General features: G+C 39.8%; 4 protein-coding genes across 7 annotated transcripts in view; 1 reads left to right on the top strand and 3 right to left on the bottom strand.

The window, feature by feature from the left end:
- LOC145486003 (uncharacterized) overlaps positions 1-15,392 on the top strand; it is a 45,472-nt gene extending 30,080 nt beyond the window's left edge. The window contains exons 9-11 of one of the 2 annotated variants that reach the window (XM_081464696.1): positions 13,459-13,673; positions 14,005-14,564; positions 14,962-15,392. In XM_081464696.1, coding sequence (XP_081320822.1) covers positions 13,459-13,673; positions 14,005-14,564; positions 14,962-15,059 — 873 coding nt within the window. In that variant the 3' untranslated portion in view covers positions 15,060-15,392. Of the gene's footprint in view, positions 1-13,458; positions 13,674-14,004; positions 14,855-14,961 lie in introns of those variants that run through there. The other variant, XM_081464695.1, reaches the window with a different exon arrangement.
- LOC145486016 (integrin alpha-D-like) lies at positions 45-3,899 on the bottom strand. The gene is made up of 2 exons (XM_081464712.1): positions 2,235-3,899; positions 45-1,106 (listed from the first exon to the last, which is right to left on the bottom strand). Exons 1-2 carry the CDS (start codon positions 2,332-2,334, stop codon positions 397-399), a joined length of 810 nt encoding a protein of 269 aa, XP_081320838.1. The 5' UTR covers positions 2,335-3,899; the 3' UTR covers positions 45-396.
- Positions 6,783-13,221, bottom strand: LOC145486012 (collagen alpha-1(XXII) chain-like). Of its 2 annotated transcripts, XM_081464708.1 has the most exons (3): positions 11,574-13,221; positions 8,692-8,838; positions 6,783-7,758 (listed from the first exon to the last, which is right to left on the bottom strand). In XM_081464708.1, exons 2-3 carry the CDS (start codon positions 8,795-8,797, stop codon positions 7,046-7,048), a joined length of 819 nt encoding a protein of 272 aa, XP_081320834.1. In that variant the 5' UTR covers positions 8,798-8,838; positions 11,574-13,221; the 3' UTR covers positions 6,783-7,045. The 2 variants fall into 2 exon arrangements, with proteins under 2 accessions (XP_081320834.1, XP_081320833.1); XM_081464707.1 differs by having other exon boundaries at positions 8,692-13,219.
- Positions 15,393-15,815: 423 nt separating the features above from the next.
- LOC145486002 (CAAX prenyl protease 2-like) lies at positions 15,816-24,442 on the bottom strand. Of its 2 annotated transcripts, none has more exons than XM_081464692.1 (10): positions 24,026-24,442; positions 23,128-23,233; positions 22,654-22,734; positions 22,471-22,531; positions 22,211-22,269; positions 21,338-21,446; positions 20,842-20,910; positions 20,046-20,108; positions 19,544-19,636; positions 15,816-16,870 (listed from the first exon to the last, which is right to left on the bottom strand). In XM_081464692.1, the coding sequence occupies exons 1-10, from the start codon at positions 24,160-24,162 to the stop codon at positions 16,761-16,763; spliced, it is 888 nt and encodes a 295-aa protein (XP_081320818.1). In that variant the 5' UTR covers positions 24,163-24,442; the 3' UTR covers positions 15,816-16,760. The 2 variants fall into 2 exon arrangements, with proteins under 2 accessions (XP_081320818.1, XP_081320819.1); XM_081464693.1 differs by having other exon boundaries at positions 23,936-24,118.
- Positions 24,443-24,585: the final 143 nt, after the last annotated feature.

Raw genomic sequence — 24,585 nt, 5'->3', positions numbered from 1 at the left:
TTTCTCTGTAGGTTTGACAGTCTTATTCAAAAGAACTACAAAACTGTACTTCGATCTCTAGATTGTATTTTGCGGTTATTTTTTTCGTAAAGAAATCGATATAGACCAAACGCGAAAATAGAGCGAACTGACAACTTTTAAGCCCAGAAGCGAGCCTACTGCACATTAATGCCATTTCTTCCATCTCGATAAAAGTCTTACCGCTGATGTTTAGTTTCTCTCAAGTCAGGTAACTACCTGTAATCGTTTTTCCATAGATTACCGTTGTCTATAACTCGAAAACAATATGTAGGAGTCTGCAAAGCTACACTTAAGAATGCACCCAGACTGCTTGTCTTGTCAGCGCAGGCTTATCTCTGTATTCATCAAACGTAGATATCTTTCAGGATACGCAGATCAGTAGGGGATATCGTAAGCGGACCTTTGGGTGTTCATAACCCAAGGTAACTGATGTTGGTGCATGTATTTCCAGGGTGGAATGAGCCGGGCAATGTCCAGTAACGACAGGGTGTCCCTGACACGAAACAAATGTCTGTTTGTGCTGCTAGCAATACCCACCAACTCTTGAATACCAGGCATGTAATTTCCAACACCAATCACAAACATTTCCACGCCAAGGATTTTCAGTTGAAAGGCGCGGTACAGTGTGAGGTGGACGTTGATGTTGGAGCTTCCATCCGTGAGGAGAAGAACACGTTTTTTTGCTCGTGGTCGTAATTTAGAGTTTTTGTTTTGGAACAGCTTCGTGCGACATATTTCAAAGGCTTCTTGAGTGTTTGTCTTGTGGCCAATGAAGTGAACTTTGGTCTGTAGATTGTATTTAGCTGTTTGTGGGTCGGTGAAACTGAAGTCCACCTTGGCCTTGTCTGAGTATGTGACGGCGGCATAATGAGTATTCGGGCTCGCTTTATCGATCAGCCTCTCTAAAGCTTTGACGCCTCTGTAGAAATCGCGTTTACGAATGGAATTGGACGCGTCGAACACAAGTGCGACGTCGTAGTAAGTTTGATCGACACTCCTCCGGTGTCGACGTCGGACCATGTTCTGGATAAAAAATCGTTCAATTTTCTTGGCAGTGACACGTTTTGTTGGTACTCTTTGAAGTCCTGTTAAAACAATATTTACACCATTAATTCGATGTTTGACCTAAATCCTGGCCAAAACGAGTCACTCAATGATGTATTAATTCAGTTCTCAGAAAGCTTTAGTCTGTGAATACAGCCGCCTCTTATTGCTTCCGGTCGCTTTGGGCGTTTCTGTATTTCCAGGCTAAAAGAGAACTCTCTGAACGACTTAAGAACAACTGAGCACGTTTACATTCGATAATAAGAGCGTATGGAGAATCGACTAGAGTCGCCAAGAGTGCATGTGAGTTTTAGGTTTGACTGAGCTCTTGAATAATAGTGATAATAATAACAATAATAATAACTTTTTTGTAGTGCGACGTTTTATTGACAATTCTAGGTCTTCGGTTTTCTCCGGAACTTAAGAAATTAAAGACGGATTTTGCTCTGATCAGTCGATTTAGTTACATACAGTGTTTGTCGTTCTTCCGTATCAGAAGATGCTTGAATTATTTCTCCATTTAATATATACAGCGATTAATTGTTATATTCTCAAGGTATACGCAAATAGAGACGTTTTTAGACTACGTAGGTATGGATTTCATGTAGTGCGACCTTTATCTTTATGTAGCTCATCGCCTTTCGTTTGTAAGCGCAGAAGTTCTACAAATAATTCTGATTAAACTAGTTGTGAGAGCGCGACAATAACGTATTCTATGCTTGCATCAGTACCACTTGTGCCTCGTTTCGTGCCGGATTACTTATTGTCTTCATCTCCCAGTGAAGCACAGGTACTTGGATTTTCGTGATATCATTCAAGGACTTTGTTTTTTACTATCATTTTCAACCATTTAAGGGTTTCCGTCTTGAGCGGCTCGGTTCCGGTAAATGGCTGTTTTTGATGTTGAATCATCCAGTTGTTCACTGCGCCAATTCCTTTCTATATGGCTGGACGATAAAAAGAGGAACGTAGTGCTAAGCACGCTTAATATGGTGCTCTATTTACCTCTTTAATTATGGGCGTCTTTGGAAATTCACTTATAGTGTTGCGCCAATTTACACAAAAGGCCGCTTCATCAAACGGAAGATCTTTTCAATTCTAGATCAAAGGAACGAACGAGCGTATATCGGCACGACTTGCGGTAATAGCTAACAAGTGCTTAAACTCACTTGACTGATGAGAAATTCCGCTTTTCTTCGTCTTTTCCCACACAAAGCAGTGTGAAAACATAACTAGTAACAGCAATAAAAATAGCTTAAGCAGGGACATCTTATCTGACGACTTCACAGCTTGTACTCCGCTCAGGCCCGATGGTTCGTTCTAAGGAGTGCCCAGCGCTTTGCGTCTGCCTAAAGCTCGAATATTCTCCGGGAGTTATGCTTGATTTTATCTCCATTGATATAAAGTGTTAACAGGTTAATGCTACTCAATAAAAGTGCCTTAGTTTGGTTTATATTTCACGCCCTTTGGTGTTGAAAATTAATTTGTGGCTACGTCTAGAAACTACCGCCCAATTCTTGAATTTGTCATCGTTCGGAAATAGCCAACGCCTTTGGCAGTATTAAAAACCATACCTATGCAGTCAGTGGCCTGCATTGTTTATTTTACCTCTTTCTTGGTTTGGCAAGAAGGCGAGAAATAAATGTTGCCGTATCCATAACAATAGCAAGCGTTGACGTTGGTGAGATTTTTCACTGATCAAGAGCACGGAACAACTTCTTTCGTCTGAACAAACATTATGAATTTAAGATGTCCTGAAGGTCGGTAGAAATACTTGTGTTTTGATTGATAGTCACCAGCTGAGGTTTCCTTCAACACTCAATAATGGAGTAAGAGTTATGCACCGAAATTATTGTTTAAAACTACTTGAAAATATTCCGATTGAATGTTTGTACATTTTTCTTTGATGCTAACAAATGGAAAATTGCTCAGTCAGATCAGTATTTTTAAATAATACCACGACAGTTGATCTGTTGGTTGACAGAATTGGAATGTTCTACATCAAGTGGGGAAATTTGACCACCCCAAAGCCGAGTTTTGTGTTCTCTCGTGAAAACAAAGGTTGTTTTGGCTGTGTTTGGTTCAAATATCCCGCTAAAAGAGTTGTCTCAGTAGTGTTTTGAAATACTACTTAAAATATCCCATGCGTGTGTTTTTCCTGTTTACTGATGGAACTCGCTGAAATATAATACAGAAAAGACATGTAACATGCAGATTTGAAATTCATTATCATTAAAGGAACTGGAATTAAAAGTTGTTCAACTGAGCAGAGCCAGAACGTAGACTATTTCTTGTGTTTTCGAATCATAGTTATCGTTTCAGTTGAGTTTAGTCCACTCATGTGCTCGGCATCGAGCATATCCTGGTTCGGTGGATGCTTTCACATATCCTATCACCCACAAGCTTTTTTTTCCAATATTTTCCAATTCACTTTTTTAACCTTGCTAATTACAATTTCCTCTGTGGACAACGCGTAACACAAAAAGTTGACTTCCTAAACAACTCGCATTAACTAATATAAAAACTGAATAACGGGAAATGTAGAAGAAGATTGAGATTAACACAGGAAGAGAGCTACACACGCAGAAAAGGGAGTGAAACAACGGATAGAAGTTTGTTGTTGTCTTTTGTTGTCTTTTATTGTCTTGTTCTCGAATGATGGTCCCATGCTGTTTAAATAGTGGCCTGTGAGTGATCGGGAAATAGCGCTGACAAATAGCTTTACACCGCCAATGGCTGACGAAAAGAACACATTTTTTAGATAATCGCTTTGCAGTTGTCATCAGTGCGTTTTACGTCTTTTAGTTTGTAAAACTAGTTCAACTTTCACTGAGGTGATCAAAAGTAATCAGATTTTGTGCTTTGAAGAGAGTTTCTTCGCGGTTTTTTTTTTTTTTTTCTGTTTAACACTGACGATGGCGCTATTGGGGGGCAATTTGCAGCTTTAGCGTCGATATTGTGAAATAAGTGATTTGGCCCCGCGCAATTTTTGGTAATCGCTTTTTCAGATGTCCAGACGCAGAGCACAATAATAACTTCACCTCGTTTTATTCGATAGCTATTATTTGTGACCACTTAGAAAAGGCCGTGCTTGCAAGCTTAATGTTCATCCTGTTGTGCTGTCTGTAAAGTCCAAGATTAAACTTGATGACGCGATCAATTTCACTTTATTGTGCTACTGGAGAACATAACTCTTTGTTCCATTCACTTCTGATATTTGATTACCTCTTAAACTCTTCAAAACAAGGCTCTTGAGGTGAATTTTTTTTATTAGTGAAGGACTTTCTCGATGGTGCTGCCATTCCAGACCCCTTAGTGGTAGGTCGCGTGCTTTGTGAGATCACGCACAAATAGGGCTTTCTCGGCTGAAGTAATTTTTGGTGTCTAGAACGTTTTTTCTAAAAGGTAAGCAGATGTTTTGTGTCATGAAACGGTTCAATGTAGCATGATTTACCGCAGTAAGATTAAGTTTTCATTACAACATTTGTCTCTGTGTTAGAATTCATACCGCCTTCAGTTTGGTCACGAACGATATAAATTATATCCCTTTTCGAATAAAAATGCTCTTTTTTTGTGTACGAAAGAAAAGCCAAGGAGAGTCTGAGAAACTATTATTTATTTCATTGAAAACACGTTTTTTTAAAATCTGTTGCAGATTACGAAAGGCATGCCGTAATTTCTAGACCAAAACTGCAAAGGAGTTGTCTTTCAACGCTGACTTAAAAGGCTTGAAATATAACCCATCAGAATATAGGTGTACCTGTTAGCGGCAAGCTTGCCAGAGCTGTATGGCAAGTGGGATAAAACCGCCAAGAGGGCTGTCAACATGTGTCTCACGCTATATACGTGTAAAGGGACAGCATTTCATCTTCCGTATATTTAAGATTATCGTGCTGAGCTACAGATTTTCCTTCACGGCCATAACAGAACTAATTTGTTGACCCCCTCTCGACACAAATAAGGCTGTTGGCTCAACTAGCTTTTACCCCAAGATCACAATGCTCTACACTAACGTCCGTGTATTGAACGGCGTATCTGTCAGTGCGGGTGATATGTAAGGTCTATTTAGACTGCACTGCAAGAGGTAAAGCGGCGAAAAACGACCGTCTCGATATCCAAGTGAGACAATTTCAGGCTATTATTATGTTCATCATACGTTCTTAAAGAAGGTTGATTTTTTCTATCGAAATGGTCCGTGACCGATTGTTCTGTGGTGAACATTATATTAAACGCGTGACTTGAACTATAGCGCAAGTTTGTATGACTGGCGTGCTGGTGGGTTGAATTTCAATTATTGCACATGGGTATATTTTAGTTGTACAACTTGTTATAACAAAGTACCCATCAGAACCTACTACACATAGGACAGGAATCACAGGACTGGATTCGTTGGTCTGGTATGATGTCAATTTTCTATCAAGTTAATAAGCTGAATCAAATTTTATTTCCCCTTTTGATGGAGTTTAGTTTAGCTCAGGCCCGGAGCTCAGGGTCTTTGTCTTTTTCGTGGATGTCAAAAACACGTTGTCACCTTGTTAACCCACACACTTTTTAACCTTCTGTGACACGCGAGAGTTACGCCTATTAAAGAGTGGGTGTACCTGTATAAAGTGAACTCAGTTGGATAAGTGCATTGTAACTAGAAGACAACCGTGTAAAGTTACCACTGCATGCAGTGTTTGTACTGTGAATTAACAATGAGGTATAAATGTCAAAACTATATTCTTGCACGAGACGCAGCGGTTTTTAATCCTTCAGGAAAAGGCAATAACTTTAGCGGTGTAAATTCAGTTGAAAGAAAAGTAAAACCTATTTCCCTTAAAGCTTTATGGAGGACTCAGCAACATACAAGTTAAAATGCGTACCTTTGTGAAATCATGACACAAATATTTTACGTGAATACAGCATACGCACTGTAGTTAAGGAAAATAGGCGGAGATGTCTTCGCGCATGCTCGTTGACTAGTTGTACAAAGCCGGGTGCGGCTGAGGACTGGGGACTACCAACACTGATATCATATCGTTGGTTTTCATTTTAATGATGTGAAGTTTGAATTTGTCGCTTACTTGTTCCTTTACAATTTACACTTTTCTCGCTAGTTTACTAGTTTTCTTGCCTCTTACTTGACAGAAATGTATCAGTTACGCCTTGCTATCTCAGTTGTGTAACTGTCGTGGATAACCTTTATGTATAGATCTTTTAGCTGTCCTTAGCCATTTAAGGCGGTACTAATGACGCTTAAAATATAGCCCAAGGAAAATACGCGCGCTGATGCAGATTATACAAACGCTCGTGAAAGTTTGGGAGAACTCGGAAAACTCGAAGAAACTGTAGAAACCGCATTCGCCTGTCGGTTTGTGTTCCCACAGCATTTCTCGTTCTCCCAAACTTCCACTCGTGTTTCTACTAAGTATATGAGGTCGAGATTTCTATCGCGTGTTATTTGACTCGGACTGCGCCCTCGTCAACTATCACGCATAGCTAATAATTCAATTGTTTTAGTACAAAGCTACTAGTCGCTCAAAACTTTATCTAAATCCTCTTCATAAACACTTCGAAAACGTCAAGAAGCGGCCGTAATTTTGTTAACAAGGGCACACTGCTACCCTACTCCGGCACTATCTATCAAAGAATAGATAGTGAGTAGCGTAGCCAATCAGAGAACGGCATTCGCGATAGAACGCTAGTAGATTTATACTAAAACTCTATAGAACCTTTGTGTACAGACCAGTTTTTTAGCTGTCTTCACTCATTTTGACGGCACTAGAGACGTTTAACATTGTCAGTGTTAGATATACAGTATTGAGCCTATGCAGGCCATCCGTCTGTCTTGTCAAAGGATGGCTTGAAAAAAAAGACTACCAGCTTCAGGTTTTTCATATTCTGGGATTCGTAGCTAGTAAAGGAAGGCTTATTTATACAAGATGTTCATTCTAGCTTGTTATCGTGGCAAGCACGTGTGTCCTTCACGAGGTACAAGTTAATTGTTAACATCATCGTAATCATAACTGTACCTGGCCGTGACCCAAGGGAGCTGGTGCTGGTGCACGTATTTCCAATCTGGTATAAGCCGAACGATTTCCAGAAACGACAGGGCGTCCCTGACACGAAACAAATGTCTGTTTGTGCTGCTTGCAATACCCACCAACTCTTGAATACCAGGCATGTAATTTCCAACACCAATCACAAACATTTCCACACCAAGGATTTTCAGTTGAAAGGCGCGGTACAGTGTGAGGTGGATGTTCATGTTGGAGCTTCCATCCGTGAGGAGAAGAACACGTTTTTTTGCTCGTGGTCGTAAATTAGAGTTTTTGTTTTGGAACAGCTTCGTGCGGCATATTTCAAACGCTTCTTGGGTGTTTGTCTTTTTGCCAATGAAGAAAACCCTGGTGTTAAGATTGTGCTTTGCTGTTTCAAGATTGGTAAAATCAAATGCAACGGTAGCTTTATCTGAGTAGGTGATGGCGGCAAAATGGTCGTCCTTTCGAGCTCTGTCTATTAAGCCTTGGAGGGCCCTGACGCCCTTGTGAAAGTCGCGTTTGCGAATGGAATTGGACGCGTCAAACACCAAAACGACATCGTGATAAGAATTGTCGTGATCGGTCGATCTTTTGTGACGACTACGTTGACCAAGAAAAAACCTTTCAATTTTTCTCGCTGTAACAATGCGCGAAGGTACCTTTTGAAAGCCTGTCCGAGAAATGAGAAAGTCTTTAAATATCAAAGATCCTGCATAGCATTTTCTTCCAAACATATAAAATGAGGTGCTGTGGAACTTACTAGTGTGCTTATTACTCTCTTTTCACTTTGTTTCAAGATTGCAGCTGTCCTTGAAATAACAAAACTAACATTACCATGCAAACTCACTGCAATCTGCGGATAGCGCCTTTCATTTTTGCGCCTTTAACACTGCCCAGTGTTGCTGTAGCGATGAGTCACGTTTATATCGCTTCAGTATTAGTTTTCTTAGTTGTTTTGCTGAATGCCCAAATGGCAATTTATCCTGAGGAAAATATCACTTGATCAACAAGGACCTTCCAAAACGAGAACAAGAACATTCTTAGCGGTACTCGTGTATTGTACTCTACGCTGATTAGCTGAAATAACCAAAGCTGGAATGCTTTGTTTTCGTTCTGCAGTGTGATTTATTATCGTTGGTTGTCTGAGTAGCCCTCTTTTAGCAGAAGGCATGGGCTTTTTTTTCTAGAACGACTTCGTAACGCACTTTATTGGGACGTTTCAATTTTCGACCATCTGTTTGTTTGGTCATAGTTACTAACTATGGTTTGAAGACCCAAAAGATGGGAATTTAACTTTCATGTTTAAGAATTAGTACGTTTAGCAGTGTTTTTGTCATAGCCTTCGGTGCTGTGTTTGGTTTTTAACGCAAGACGTAGGAAGGCGATAGGAATCGCTCGGACGTCGTGAAAGAACAAAAGCCCGAAATCGCTGGCATTGAGTGAAATGTGTTTTTCTAGGGGCAGTAGAGGTTCCGAAGTGTTTTATCTTGCGCCGTCGCGAGGTTCACTGTTACCTTTTGGAAAAAAGATCAGTTAACTCGAAACATGATTATGGGAAACAAGTTTAAAATAGTTGTAAAAGAGAGCTAATGTAAAAACTTACGCTCCTGATTGTTTCGTTGTCCCTTTTTGTGCTGTTCCCAAATGTAGCTTGAAGAAGCTTGAAAAAACATATAGAGCAGAGCACAATGAACAAGCAAGGATGCCATTCTCCCAGTTCGGGACTCTTTTGAAGGTCTTCTATCGTAAGCTGCAACCTGTACCAAATATGAGTTAGCTACTCGCTCCAGTAAAGGTGGTCAGTTTAAAGCTGCTTTTACCGGTGCTGCTCGCACCGACGTCGGCAATCAGCGAGTGGATGACCTCACTGACGATCAGCTCTTTTTGATAGCGTCTTAATGCTGTACACTATAAAAGTATTTGTCCAAATGTCAAAAGCCTAAAACAAAAAAGCCGCTAGTAATGTTTTCCATCTGATAGGGTTCATAAAGGTCTTTTTCTTTTGATGAACAGAAATAGGCTCCGGTCAAATTCCACATGTTCTTGCCTAGCGGTTGTTTCTTCGTGGAAGGTCGTGTTTTACCTTTCTTCGTTGATTACACACTGAAAATAGGCAGTTGTGTTATGTTCAGGTAAACTTGCTATTCATTTTCAGGAGAGCGAGAATCTAATTTATTCTTAAACGTTACAGTTTCATGGAAAATTCGAGAAAAGCGACCTAATTTGTGCGCTGTATCTTGTCTTATGTTCCCTTCCGCTAATTAAACAACAGACCTAATTTGAGGTTGAACGTTGTTCCGATGCACTAATGTGTATTAAACTCGTGTTATGAGCATATCATCATGCATTGAGCAGCACATAAACCGCGTCGTTCCGACAACATGAAGTACTAACGATAAGATCTTCAAGAGATTGCTGAAATTTCGTGATAAGCAATGAATTCGTCCAAAATAGCCAGTCTAAAAAGACAAACAACAACATTTTTTTTCCTTTTTCCGCCTTTCAGAGCTCTAAAAGCAACATTGAGCTATTTACTAGTGTGTCTATTAAATGGAAATCAGCTCTTTGTTCTTAACATATCAGGCGAAAGGGTTTATTTATCAACGTGCAAATCCGATGTGGAATTTACGAGAAGGGCCCTGGAATAAATTTTGCATCTAATTTACGTCAGAAGGACGTATTTTAACCTTGTCATGCAAATTAATTATCTCTGAATTTTACAATTGAATTTAGATTGTAATCTAAAGCTTTTAGTCAAACCTTACCACATGGTACCAATAAGCCCATCTATACTTGGGTTATGGTCCAAGCTTTTTCTTACAAATGGCTGGATATTAGCCAAGTTTGTTTTGTCGCTTGTTTATGGACTGACACGCAATCAAGGTCCATAAACACAGGAAAAAAAGGACAACATCGTGCCATCTTGATCGAATGTACTTGGTTGATAAAGGATTTATTGTCTGGTGTAAAGAAAACAACGCTTAATCTCGAGCAAGCAAGGTGGTCTCATTTCGCCCGCCCGCTCATAGCTAGGACTTGAGATATATGAAGAAGTGGATTCATGGTGAATTACGCTAGACAACATGAATTTAACATAAAGCTCTGCTTATCTACGAGTATGGAAGTCGCTTTGGCAAGATAATCTTTCTGCTGTGACTCCCGCCAGCGCCAAATAGAGGATTACGTCGAGTTTTGCTGTGTCTAAGTGCGTCTTAATTGCGAAACACAGAAGGCCGCTAACTGATGTAATTCACGTCTGGCCTAACTCTGATAGAGTAAAGCTTGTTGTGCTGTAGGCTTCAGATGCAAACCTGTATCCACCTATAGGGTAAGGTGATGTTCTAGAAGTGGTCTCTCGTACCAAAGTGCCGAGGGTGATCGACGTTTCTTTTGGGGTTAAAATCCGTGGTTTTGTTTTCGAATTTATGCCTCTAGGGATGAAAATGAATTTGAGCCTTACCTTCATAACGAAATTATAGTATCCTTTTACGGGTTCCTTTCAATTTTCCGACGTTCACGCCCATCTCTTATACATGAGAGGGGTAGACGGACGTTTATGTGCGAATGTCCTTCGGGAAACGCGAATAAGCACGCTGCACTGTTGGCACAAGTCCTCCAGTATATTTTGGCCAGCCCACAGGGCGAGTCAAATACAACTAACAAGTAAAAATATACAGTGATATTACAGACTAAACAAGACAATAAAGGATTTATTTTTCAAAGTTCTTTCCACCTGAAGTCACTAATTTGCGCTTTTGTGCGTTCAAAAGGCACAGGATTACTACATACCCGGTTACCCTTCACGTTAAGTACAAATATTATGGGATAATTCGAGTAGAATTGGATAATAATATTAGATAGGAAACATGAAAATTCAATTATAATCGAGTGAAATAATAGAGTAATGCAAGTCCAGAGGGTTCAATACTTTTATATTTGCATCCTGCTGTGATAGTTTGTTGAACAAAACATTCTGTCTCGTCACATGTGGATTAAATTCAGTTTTTATGAGTAAGTAAATGAAGTTAGAATTGCTGCTGGTAATAATAATAAAGAGAGTCGAATTCCTGATGGTTTGTTAATTGAGAAGTTAAGATGAAGTTAATAGAGAAAATACAACCATTTTGCCCTAATCTTCTCTAGACGGCTTCCCAATGTATTCTATTTATCGCAAGAGTTCTTAGTTTTCATCTTCGTGTTACAGCGGTTTTCAGTTGAGTGTCGAAAGTAACCAGCAGCTACTTTACTTTACTTTACTTTACTTTGGTTTCGGTTTTACTACGGTTTGAGATTGGTTGACTAGGCTTATTGGTAAGTTATTAGTTTGGTGTTGGTTTTACGACACTCAATTAAAAAAACCGCTCTATTATTGCCGATGTTAAACAAAAGAATTCTTGAAATGCTAAGAAGTGTGTTTCTCAGTTTAACTTTGTGAGCAGCGTTGTTAATACCAAAAGTAACCTCTAGACCAAAAATTCCACCCACCTTGTTGCCAAAACGAAGTTTGGGAAACCACAGCAAACTTGTTGAGTTGTGGCGAGTTTTACAGACCGACGTCAGTTTATTCTGATACCTCGGCCGCAAGCTGCAACTATTGTCTGCAGCAACTGGGAGCGTCACTTTAACAAACTCGCGAACAATCGAGAACAGAATTTCACGCACTTAAAATAATGTAAAACGTATTTCTATAATGAACCCAGACTAATGGCTTTAGACAAGTTAGAGACGACCGGCTTCCTTACTGTGTTTTTAAAGCCAAAAGAACAATATTTTTGTAGCCTTCTAACAAATATAGTCGCTGTTTGCAGTTTAGACAAATCTTATAGTAGCCTGCCCCATGCTGACAGCAGACTCCAAGAAGTTCGTCGGTTTTTTAGTCTGATTGAAATGAACGTTTTTACATCTTATTTTCCGTCTTCTACAGAAACTAATCGAAAAAACAAACATTTCCTGAGTTCTCCCGGCAGGATTGTGAAACTTAGCCTAAATTTCAGCCGCCTCCTTGGAGCACGAAGCCAACAGAAGACGTGGCTTTGTGAAACGCAGCGTAACGAGAATATCTTGTTAGAATGCTGCACTCGCTCGGCAGCGGAGTTAACAGAGACTACGAGAGATTCCTTCCTTTACTTTCTACTTTGCACTTCCCACTTCTGTGCTAGACTGCAGAGCTAAATGCACCTCGTTGTATGTGAATGTTTACACTGTAGGCATGTTTGGGTTTTTGGATCCTAAGAGCTTAACTTAGCCTGCGTGGCGGGCGTCCATCGTGTTCAGCACTTCGTCCTTCTAGTTTCCCCCTCCCCTCTCCCATTGAACGCCTGCCACGCAGGCTAAGCGTTTCTCAGGAAGGAACAAATCCCCCAGAAATTCCTTCAAAAAGTATTTTTAGGTGGATAATATGAACGTGATAAATAACATTTCAAGGAACGAATCTAAAAACAAAGAATCAAAGCATAAGTTTAAGTTATTGCGGAAATCCCAGTCAAGGTCAATATGAACTTTCTTCCGTGAAGCTGCGGTTAAGAGCTAAACCACTTAGACTAAAGAATAACTAAACTAAGAGTATAACAAGATACGTGCGGGCTGTTGATCTTGGCTTCTAGACAACTGTGGATGATCTAGTACTCGACACGAGACAAATTAAAAGAGTAACGCATATTTACCTGGGAAGACGTATAATTTGTCGGACATGGGGGTGAATACTACGAGACGCATAGAACTAGTGTGGTTGACAAGAAAGCTGTTATGATCAGAGAGATTTTTGGTCGCTTGATTACAAATTCGTCTCTATTATGCGTCTCATATTTACCTGACTAATGATGGGTCTGAAACTGAACGTAGCGTTTGTTTTATTTTCCGTCCTTGTCTAGGCGCATAAAACGCCTAAGACGCTTAACAACAACAATATTATCTTTAGTTTTCTCATCATAGATATGAATATTGACATTTTTTAGTTGATTTAATATAGGTAGTATGTTTTAGATTAGGTAATTGTTTGTTATCTTGTTTGAATGAGACTGGAAGCTGTGTAAATGTACCGTTAGGTTTTCGAGGTAGCCTCCAGCCCAGTTATGTCTAATTGTATGACAGAAAGATAAAGGAAGAATTCGCAGTTGACGGTTAGGTTGAAGGGAAACCAAAAATTTAGAAATGAGCTAATTCGGGTATTTGTCTGACAGCAAGTAATTTTTTTTTGTTTGTTTTCAAATATCAAATACGCTAAGTCCTTCATAAGTCATCTAAGACGCAAAATTCTTCTGCCTTGGTAAATACCGCCAATCTTGGAAAATGTAACCAAGCACTGAATCAAGTATATTTCATTTCTAAACAATTTTCTCTTAATTCAATATTTACGTTTTTCTTTCCGCAGAGTCAATTGCTACTGTGCAGAATCCTTGAAGCTGCAATCTCAGATGTCAGCAGTCACTCCGCTTCTCCTCCTCCATCCCCTAAAGATCACGATTTGGATCTTGAGACTCGGTTTGAAACTGAGGCTGCAAACGATCAAGAACATGATAAAGTGTCAATTGGTAGTGGTGGTTCTAGTAGTACACTGGGTTCAACTCCGCCTAAAGTTGAGTTAAAGTAAGTGACGTGCATGCTTGTTACGCATACGCGTTCATTCCCCGTGTATCCAGGGGTGTCATTCAGTAATGGTTTCAGCAGGAGAACAACTGGTTTTCACAGGCAGGCAAGACTTTTTGAATTGAACTTCTTTATAAGAAAACTTTCCTCTAGATGGTCAAAACAGGCAAGTAAAATCATCCTCAGTCAGTCGATTTGCGCGGTCCCCGACCCTGAATGAGATCCCCTGTTAATCTGGAGCTTACTTAGATCCGCATTCATTACACTGAGATTGCACCGAAATCGACGACACGATTGTTAACTCTAACGTTTTTTTATTATTATTTTGTAGTAAATCCAACGAAGAAAACCGCAAAGCGACACCTGATCCTACGGTTTCATACGAGGATGATTTTGAGGACGAAGTGCCGCTGACTGAAACTGCTGCGTACCAGAAAATGATGAGCAGCGCCCACTCAGAGCCGGACGACGACATCAGTGATCTCCTGGGAACGTCTGGACCGCAGAAACAGGACAGCGAGGATGACGACGACGTTGAGAGGGAACTGGCACGAACCATCTCCCCACCCGTGACGTCCCCCCGTCAGAGATCACCAAACAATTTGAAAAGCGTCAAACAGAAACCGAAGCTCTCTCTGTTTGAAACTGGGACAGAGGGGAAAAACGCTGAAAAAGACTTGGGCGATAGCTGGGGAGGTTCGTCGCTGAAATCAGTCAAATCTGACATTTCAGATTCCGAATCAGTGGTGTCGCCTCCGTTATCACCGGATTTTGGTGTTGGATATACACCAACTGCTCTCGAAAACAGCGAACAGAGGAACAAACTAGACAAGGAGAACGACAAAAGCGAGCCCAAATCCGCCAGTGACTCCAAAGCTAAGCGTAAAACAGGTGAAGAACGTTTCAGTCGCGATCCTAGCAGACTTAATAAGGATACTGTTGTTTGTCAGGTACAAAACATTTCCGGAAAAAAAAAATTTAATTCGATTCATATCCCAACCGGGATTTCCGGATTTTTTTAGAGGGAGACAAACCTATTTTTTGTCTACTGTAGAAATCACTGGATGAGCGATAATTCCAAACTGAACGAGCGTTGTGCCATTTGGCCTTATATTGTGTTCCTGTGCCTCAGTTTTAGTTAGTGTAGGAAACACACTGAAGCGTTTTAAGGCATCCTTGTTCATTCTCCAAGAATAAGACTGCTTTCTTTGCTTAGTGATGTTAAATCTTGGTGGTCCAAAAAAAAAGTATCAAAACATGTCACTGATGATTTCTTTATCGTTCATAGATTTTTGGAATACTTCAGACACTGAATCCGAAGTGGATTTACAGCTGAGCACTGGAGGCATGGACCAAGATGATGATGACTTTGATTTTTACGGTTAAATCAGAGGTTTAACCAATAAGGAACACCAGTCAAGCGATTTCCTGTCGTTCAAACGTACGCGACGAGAACTCTATTGTGATACCACCTTCGTTTATACAGCGGGTGAAACCTCGCGTTTTTGTGCTTAATATTTCGACCATCTCGAGACAAGATACTTCATACATTGTTAAGTATATATTCGCGCACGCTTTTCAGAATTTCGAGTTGGTGTACTGGAGGTCGCAAAGTCGTTCTCCCACGCTATACCTGTGCATCATTCTCAGTCCACGCCACGACTTTCTGAAAGCGCAGCTGACATCTCCTAATTGAGGAAACAGTTAAAGTCCTCTGAATATGAGCCCACGATTACTGTCCACTGATCAGTGACGTTGCTAAGTGACGAGACGTATTCACCTCTGTTTAGGGTCATGGACATGGTTATAATTAACACAATTTGTCGACTTTCTCAGTGAAACGGTGTAAATGTTTCTTCCGCTGCTCAAAACATTTACGAGGCTAGATGCTTCATGGGTAACCAATTCTGTTCGTAGAAGTGTGTCTTCAATCAACAAAATAAAATGTTAACGTACGATGAATGCCGCGAGTGTTACATGTACGACCTCGCACACAGGGCAGGTCAAAATTACTGCGCGCGCCGTGAAGTTCTCATCACACTTGCCTCTGCCGAATACTATTTACAAACACTGCCTAAAATTTCAATATCCTCTACACTCAAGCCGTCTGGCAGCTGTGCGTAACAGAAGTGTAGCCGGAACCAGCCAGCCTTGGGGCGAAAGTGCGCTCATTATCCAACTCAACTGGAACAAATACAATAGGCCAGTTCCGATATATTAGAATTCTAACTTGGCTCCGAGGCTTAGGGGAATAGAACAAAATAAATCGCATCGAGGATGAGGGATGAATAATTAATTTCTTTGTTTTATTCCCCTAAGCCTCGGAGCCAAGTTAGAATTTTAATATATCGGAATTGGTCTATTATTAGTTGCTTACACTTGTCTTAGTTCCCCAAGCTTCGCGACTCAGAGTAAACAAGCACGCGGTAAAAACTGGATTTCTGCTTAAGAAGAGTTAAGTTAAGGTTTTAGGCGTCTTATCGCATAACGTCGCGGCGTAGTTTAATTTTCCCCCGTATCAGGACTCGCCGAAATACCGCGCAACTCTTGGTTATTCCATAGCCCCTACCAGATATCTCAGTCATAATATCGTTAGGATTTCCAAGTAAAATCCCAGAAAAAACGAGCAAAATAACTCCATATTTACCCCAGAGATCTCATTTTAACTTATTCACTCAAGCAACAACAAAACAAAAATAGATACTCGATTGTCTGATTTATTAAATATTTCTAGTGTCAAAATAATTACCTCTTAATTAATTCTCACAAATAGCAAGACCAGTTTATCCGTTTGTGCGTGGGAAAGTGTCTGGTATGTCACTTTATTTTGTCCTTTTAAATATTTCACCTGACAAAAAAAATATTTATTCAAAAATTTATCCAAGTATTAGCACAAAAAATAACATTTATTGATTGACCGGACAAATCTTTACGTAGGTGAGGTCCGTATTTTTTTTCTGACAACCCTAAGGAGAATTATATCTATAAGATTCCTAAAAGGTGAATATTTGTGATTTCAATTGATGCATCGCTCGCAGGTCTGTGGCTTGACTTTCTTGGCAAATGAATCGCTGAGGAGCTATTACTTCACATGACTTGATGTTGATAATATACAGAATTATACCAAGCTGGGTTTGTGAGAGGTACAGCAAGCAACAGAAACAACACAAGTCCTGCCACGAATGAAGCGCTTATGACTGCAAGAAAACAAAAACAAACCTTATAAATTACCGAAAATTGTCATGACGGTAATATTTCAGCCCTGAAGATTAGAGGAGCCAAGGTGACCCATCGGACTTTTGTGGCTTTAAGCAACTATGGGGTTCTGGTACTGCTCGTAAATAGGGTGCTAACAGTGTCTTGTTACGGGTTTTCTTTACATTTCACCATTACTCCTTCATGCTACTGACAGGGGTTTCAATAAAAGCCGGTTACCGGCGGTCTACCGCCGCCTGTACGACCACTTACCGCCGTCTGTTTGGATTTCATTAATGAAAATAAAAATGATATTAATTAAAAAAAAAAAAAAAAGGAAATACAACGACGACCACTGAAATTTTTAAATACTACAAAAAAGCGGGCAAAACAGACCCAAGGCCAAAAAACTGAAGCGATAATTTCAACGTCCAGCGATACACTAAAAACCTGAAGTCTCGACATCATGACAAAGCAGACCCTGGGACAAACTCTAACGGGAACCAGTCGCCGTCAACCGGTAGGAATAATGTTATCATTTCTTTGGATTGATTACCGTTATGTAAAAAATAATCCGATTATTGCTGAATTGTAGTTTCGTTCGAATCCGTAAAATAAACAGCTTTCGACACATTGTTTTAAGTTAGTTTTTACCATAACTTTCTGTGGATATCAAGTGTCACTGAGAGATATCTGCCTAGAAAGGTATTCAAAATGCACCTCTTTGCATCAAAAAATTAATAGTTTGTAAAAAAAAAAAAGTCCTGCTTTGTGGTCAATAAAAATACCCATCAACAGCACGCTTTTTGATGCCCAGAGCGCTGGAAATCGCATTTCCGAGCTTCTAGATTTCAAATTTTTTCAGGGGGGGGGGGGGGCGATGCCCCCAGACTCCCCCTGGGGAAAGGGGCCTCACGGCCCCTTTAGTGGTCACAGCCGCCTATTACACCTTCAGTGGCCGCTTATAACTAATGTTATTGAAACCCCTTGTACTGGGTGGAGAGAGGCACTGTAAAATTGAATTGTCTCGCCCAAGAATACAAAGGGCTCGAACGGGAACTCTCGATCCGGAAATACAACTCACTATTTAAAGGCCGCATCCACACTACGTCGAAGAAATTTGAAAATGCAGCTTCATTTCAGTCCGCGGTTAGGCCTGTCGTCCACAATAATCCGTCACGAAAACGGAGCTTTTCAAAAACGCTCTTCAAAGCAGATGAGGAATTTGAAAACGCCGGCTTAAGTTACGTTTTATTGTGGACGGAAAACATTTTAAAAACGGAGGTTTTCAAAAACAACTACGTCTTGATAATCATGTGATTAATCCTCAAGAGTGCACCCAAGTTTTTCTGTCGCCGGTGATGGCTGCTTTTTCAAATTTCTCCGGCGTAGTGTTGGCGGGGCCGAAGGCTCCCCGCCGCAATGCCGGAGAAATTTGGAAACGGCGTTTTCACTTCGAAAACGCATCAAATGTTTTCCGTCCACGCTAAAACGTAAAGCCGGCGTTTTCAAATTCCTCCCATCTGAAGAGCGTTTTCGAAAAGCTCCGTTTTCGTGACGGATTAGTGAGGAAGGTAAGCCTAACCGTAGAAATAAAGCTGCCTTTTCAAATTTTTCCGGTGTAATGAACAGATCTTTTCGGAACTTCCCTCACCCGGACGATCCACTACACGATTATTGACACTCCTAGGTTAAAACCATTTACTATGAAAAAAACCTTCATTAGGAATTACTGAAATGAGCATTAAGGCGGAGTTACAGGGGAAATTATTTATTCCAACATGTCGCAAACTGCTGCGCGTATTTATATACTACCACCTGTGTTGTAATTTGTGGTAACGTGTTGTTGCACTTGGTAGACACGGGTTAAACTTTCCGCAACATGTTGCAGCAACTTACAACATGGTTGGTAATACGTGCAACAACGCTTTCCAGACCATTTTACAGTTGTCCTGGCCTTTGAATGGCAGCGAGGCTGGAGTTGACCTTGTTTTGATACAGACCTCACTGCTTTTGTTATGTAAATCAAGTTGTTCTAATGCTAACTAGGTGCATTTACATGACAAAAGCAGAGAGGTCTACAACTGAAACAAGTGACCTTATCGTTTCGCCTTAAGGTAGGCCTGTCTAATGGCATAACCGTTATTTCCCTCACTCGGATTCGTTGATTTGTTTCTTACTCTGAAGGCATAAACCGCGTAAAATGTGCGTATTCTATTTTGCCACCAGTAAGTTAATTCTCTGATTTCCAGCTTGTATCATTCCACTTTAAATTGAAATACGGAAGTTCTAAAAAGAGGAATCTTTGCTTTTCACTTCCTTCACTCGTATAACATCTGCACATTCTCATTCCGATTCTTGCTATCCAACGTCACGTGAAGCGAACGCGAACTTTGTGGCACGCCCATGAAACTCGCAATTGCGGCTTTGAGGTTTTCCTCTCAAATCTCGCGCTTGCAGTGCTTGGTTTGACTCGCAGTCTGCAACATAGGGGCGTGGAAACAATCACGACTTATAATACAAGATGGCGGAAACCTTGTAGTATATAAATACGCGCAGCAATTTGCGACATGCGTAATCCACTCGAGTTCGAAATACACAGAAATACACAGTGTTTTCGACTTCTGGTTGAGGGCTAATCGAGGCTAAACGGTTAGGGGCTAGTCGACACTTACGCCGTGGATACTTTGATCCTGGCACCTGGTCAACAGCAGGAAATCCCATGAAATTACAAAAACTGTGGCACAGCACTGGACCAATCAGATGACCTAAACAACAAGAAAACAATCAACACTCAAGTGGAAATGGATACAAGTATCCCAGTTAGTGAAAGGGACTAACAGACGGTTTGATGGGCCAGAGTAGCATGCAGGCACAGACAGACAGACAGACAGACAGACAGTTGGAACTACATGGAACTAGCTGAGAGTGTTTGAGAGTGAGAGATTGTCTTAGAGTGTCTAGTCTGAGAGTGAAGTGGCCAAGGGGGGAAATGGGGAAGAGATTGAGGCATCAGAGCCTTTCTCCACTCCTCTCTCTTCTATCCTCTTTCTTCCTGCTTTCTCTTTGTGTCATCCTCAATTACAGAGTCTGCTCACAGACTAACAGACACACAGTTTGACTGGTTAACTGAGAAACTCGCTGCAAAACTTGTAATTTACAGGCCTCAGCACTCACCAGTTCTTAAAAATAAGAAAGCTGTGTATCCTCCAAACACTGTTGTGTAACCAAACTGAAAAACTTAATATCAAGAGCACAAATGAGTGGCGAACCAAAATGGAGGTCTTGTCCAATGGATATAGATATCTACTGGATACTCTTTGTAGATATGATGATATTAGGTGATGTTAAGTTTCTTTTAACTGTACATATGGCTTTTTGACCATATGTGAACCAGTCAAGATGGCTGAAAATTAGTGTGTTTATGGCAGAGATGCAGTCAAGGTCCATAAACTCACAAAAAAGATTTATGACGTCAATATCCAGCCATCTTGAATGAACAAGTTAACAAATTGAAAGTGGTTTAGCGTGGTCTGTACTCTTACCAGCAACGATATGCGTCATCACAGTGGTCAAAATGTTGTGGACTACAAATTTTGACCACTGTGATGACGCGTACCATTGTTGATAAGAGTACAGACCACACTAAACCACATTCAATTTGTTTTTTACCACAATATCAACCTCAAAGAAAATGGTTTTTTCAGAGCACGAGCTGAAAAAGGCATTGCGTGACACATTGACGCGAGCAGCGTTGTCTGGACTCTTATCGACAACAGCAAATTAGCCAATCAGATTGCGAGATTAGTAGCAATTGTGGAAAAAAAAGAATTTGTAAACAACATAAAAAACACTCCCTCTTATAAGAAATAGTGGGTAAGCTTGCGTGCTCAGGTAACCAGTCATAGCGAGGGATTCTGTTCACATTGTCCCTCTCCCAGAGCTAGCCATATTTAATAATAACTTTACTCACTTGCACTAAACCATACATCTTTAGGATTCTCACCAAGCTGTAATCTTTCAATGACATGATGAATGTGAGCTGGTTAACAAAAACATGAAGGCTTTACCAAATATAGCAAAATAATAATTATCACATTTTGTAGATTGCAGGCCAGAAGGGTCAAACAAGAATTATGAATGAGATATTCTTCAACCCTTATCTCTAAAGGCATTCAAGAGTTTAGTAAAGGAAATCTCTGAACTGACAATATGTGAATCATAAGAAAGGTAATTGAAAAGAGCAACACAGAGAATTCTGAGACATTTCTTTAATATGAAAACCTTATATATAATGAACACCTTTTGTAATGACGTCCCCTATGTAATAACAGAACAACAGTCCCAGTTCAGCTCAGCCAAACGTAAAATGTGTGAAACTGACCCTAGTATAACAAGCCCCCATTATAATGAGTCTACTGGTAATTTGTTAAATGTCAGGGTTCTTCTGAGCTTGGTATATACCTTACCTACTCCAAAGAACAATGGAGAAATAAATACTGGCAGCACATTTCCAAACCCTGGAACAAGCATCGGCACCAGGCAAGCTCTGTATACAAACTCCTCAGTCAGGGGAGCCTAGTACAAAAAAAAATAGCAATTAAGTGACAAAAATTCCTAGCCGTGAGTTATACACCAAAAACCCAGAGAACTGTAAATGTAGCTTAAAAAATTTGTTTACATTGTATGCAAAAAATATATTCAATGGATCAAAAGCAACACAGTCATTAACTTCTGTGAGACTAACAGTGTCTGTTCCAGGGGTTAAATGTTGGGATTTTACTTACAAATGTAAATCCCCCTCCTGGATAGAGGGTGGCAAAGGGGTTTATGCAAGAGCCTGTGATGGGCTCCTGGTTTATGTGGGCAAACATAAGAGTGCCATGTGTGAAAAGCAACTAAAGACATATGTGATGTAAGCATTACTATGAAAAAACCCATGGTTGACAGTTGCCTAAATTACTTGTGATGCATGAATTGTGTTAAAATTTATGTGTGAAACTGGATCACAACCTGCCCCCACCCCCGCCCCCTTTTGCTACCCTCTGTATGCAATGCTAGTTCACTGCAAGTATAATGTATAATTTATGTAACATCCAACACTTGCAAGTATCTCATGACAACCATCTATAACTGTAAATAACCCAGTTACACTCCAGGGCCTTTCTCAGATTGCTCAAAAGTCAATTAAACCCCACTCTTTAATAATTTTTTAAAGTCTACTAAGGATTTCAATTTAGGGTTGACCCACTTTCAAAGCACCTTTTATTACAATTTAAAGGAAACTAATCTCTCAAAATCTAATGATAAAAAAAGAAACAAACATGAAAATTGTACCTTACCACAAGATAATTCCGCAAACTAATGGTATTAACCCAACTTGTTGGGTATTCAAAAAAACCTGGCACAAGAAAAAAACAAGACAAAAACAAAAGTTGCCTCCAATTGCAAATTACATGCATCAATGCTGCTGTATACTTTTTAATTGCAATGTGTATTCTTAGCTGGCTAAGACCATGAAATTTGACTCTTTAATATATGTTTACTAACACATCAGCTTAAATCTGTAAAAATTATTCGTTACAGTTATGCAATAATTTACCTTTAACATTTACAGATTCTCCACTGAAATATGATAATGTGATTGGTCCAAGAAACAAAATCTAAAGAAAGTAATGACAACAAAATCAACTGAAAACAATTTTATTTTTTCTAAGAAGTTAGGTTCTCTAAAGCGGTAGAAAGTTTTGTCTTAAAATATTGTAATGCATATATTTTGCCTTACCACAGTCAGTATCAAAGGAAATAGAGTTGCAATAAGTATGTTTTCCAGATGAATTCCCAGGTATTTCCAGAGTGAGAGAACCTAAAAAAACACTCATGACAGTTATATAGCAATGTTGATTAATCTTGTTGTTTTGCACCAGGCAGTTTAAATGTCTCAAAGTCTGTTTTGGTTTTGTCTTCTGTGGTATGGGAACACTGTGTTGGGACCTGGTTGACTCTACATGTATGTGGCTCTTAAGCCAGAGCCCACACGCCAGTATCTTTATGTTTACCTCCTTTGGTGACACCCGACAGTATATTTCGTCGGTGACCTTTTGGCCTGTTGTATAGACCGTGTTAACTAATCAAGAGCACTGAATTTTTTCCTCCTCTCAATCTCTTCCATTTCTAGTGCTCAGTTTTGCAAGGAAGTATTTTTTATTTTTTTTATTTTTTTGCTCTTGAAAAATAATAATAATAAAGATATATGTACATTGCGATCTGATGTTCCATCTGCCCAGAGCCAAACATACAGAGGAGCCAAAAGAGATATTACAAACACACTTCTAAATCTCTGCCTGATGGTCTTGGGATGATCTCTGAAGATAAATAAGAACAATCAAAAGACTTTAAGGTGTAATTAAGTCCACGTAAATGTGTTTGCATGGCAAATATTCAGACCAGTGTGAGTTTAAGAGGACTTGCTGTCAAAAGCTCTAGTACTGTAATAGTACTTTTTTTAAAGGACTCTTCAAACGTCTTTTAAACTTGCATGCCACCATACCGAAAATTTATCTTTACTGCATTGTAAGCAATTTTCGTAATAATGTATCTAGTTTTGGTATGACAATTTTTCAAGGCTACAACAGGAATGAACAAAGTTGTGCACAATTTGTAGATGATATTGATAGAAATTTTCCAGAGGTGTCAAGCCGACTATGAAATTAAATTTAATGTGAACACCTACATGAATTGGTATTATTATGTAATACGGTCAATCGAACGAAAATAATACGCATTTCAGCCAAATGAAATCCATACATTGAGTTTTGTTTGATTTCACTACGATTAATTTAATGTAATCAAACTCACAAAACAAAAAATCGATTGGAAACCACCGAATAGAACACATCGATTTCTGAAATGATTTTTCGAAAACTTACATTTATAACTCGATCCGACCATAAATATTTGTTATAATCTAATTTCTCACTTTGATTTAGTTCAATCACTCAGTGATCAAGTAATAACAAAGCCAGAATAAATTCTTACATTCAGTTGCGATTACAAAACCCACAAACCGTGACAGGTTGATTTCCATTGAGCCAGCTGGTTGGAATATTTTATTGTCCTCATGATAAGCTTTTCCCGCAATGTCACCATTTACTTACCTGGGATACGGAGATTTCAAAATATACAAACTTCCAACATATGCTACTGAGAGTACTAAGCAGGATATAATGCCTCTAAAACGAGTGATCGTACTGAAACTTACAAAAGGACCAATGTGGTCTGTCACGTCCGCCATGTTATTTATTCCAACGAGCTACTGCTGACCTTCTGAGACCTCTGAACTTCTTCGCTTAGCCAAGCGTTACTTTGGCAGGGGAGGGGAGGGGATAGCCTGCGAACGTAGACGTATTTCCGCCTGTCACTTGACGTCTGCGAACCCGAGCCAGGAAACGATTTCTGTGACGTAATGACTTTTGTTTCTCTTTGGCCAATCAGATTTCATGATAGAATGAAACTCGAGTGCTCCTCGCAGCGAATACCTCGCGCAGTAGTTCTGGGGCCAATCATAGTCTAGTTTAGCTCAAGTAAGCTCAAGTAGCCCCAGAATTTCTTTTTTTTCCAAGTATATTTTCGACTTTGAAAACTTGTTGTTTTCGTCACTTGCTAGCAAATGGAAACTTTGCAATGACTTCCTTAAATTGAGCCGCGGAAGTTTTTT

Source organism: Orbicella franksi, chromosome 4 (genome assembly GCF_964199315.1).
Source record: "Orbicella franksi chromosome 4, jaOrbFran1.1, whole genome shotgun sequence".
Classification (NCBI taxonomy): Eukaryota; Metazoa; Cnidaria; class Anthozoa; order Scleractinia; family Merulinidae; genus Orbicella; species Orbicella franksi.
This window is presented reverse-complemented; position numbering and strand designations above follow the sequence as displayed.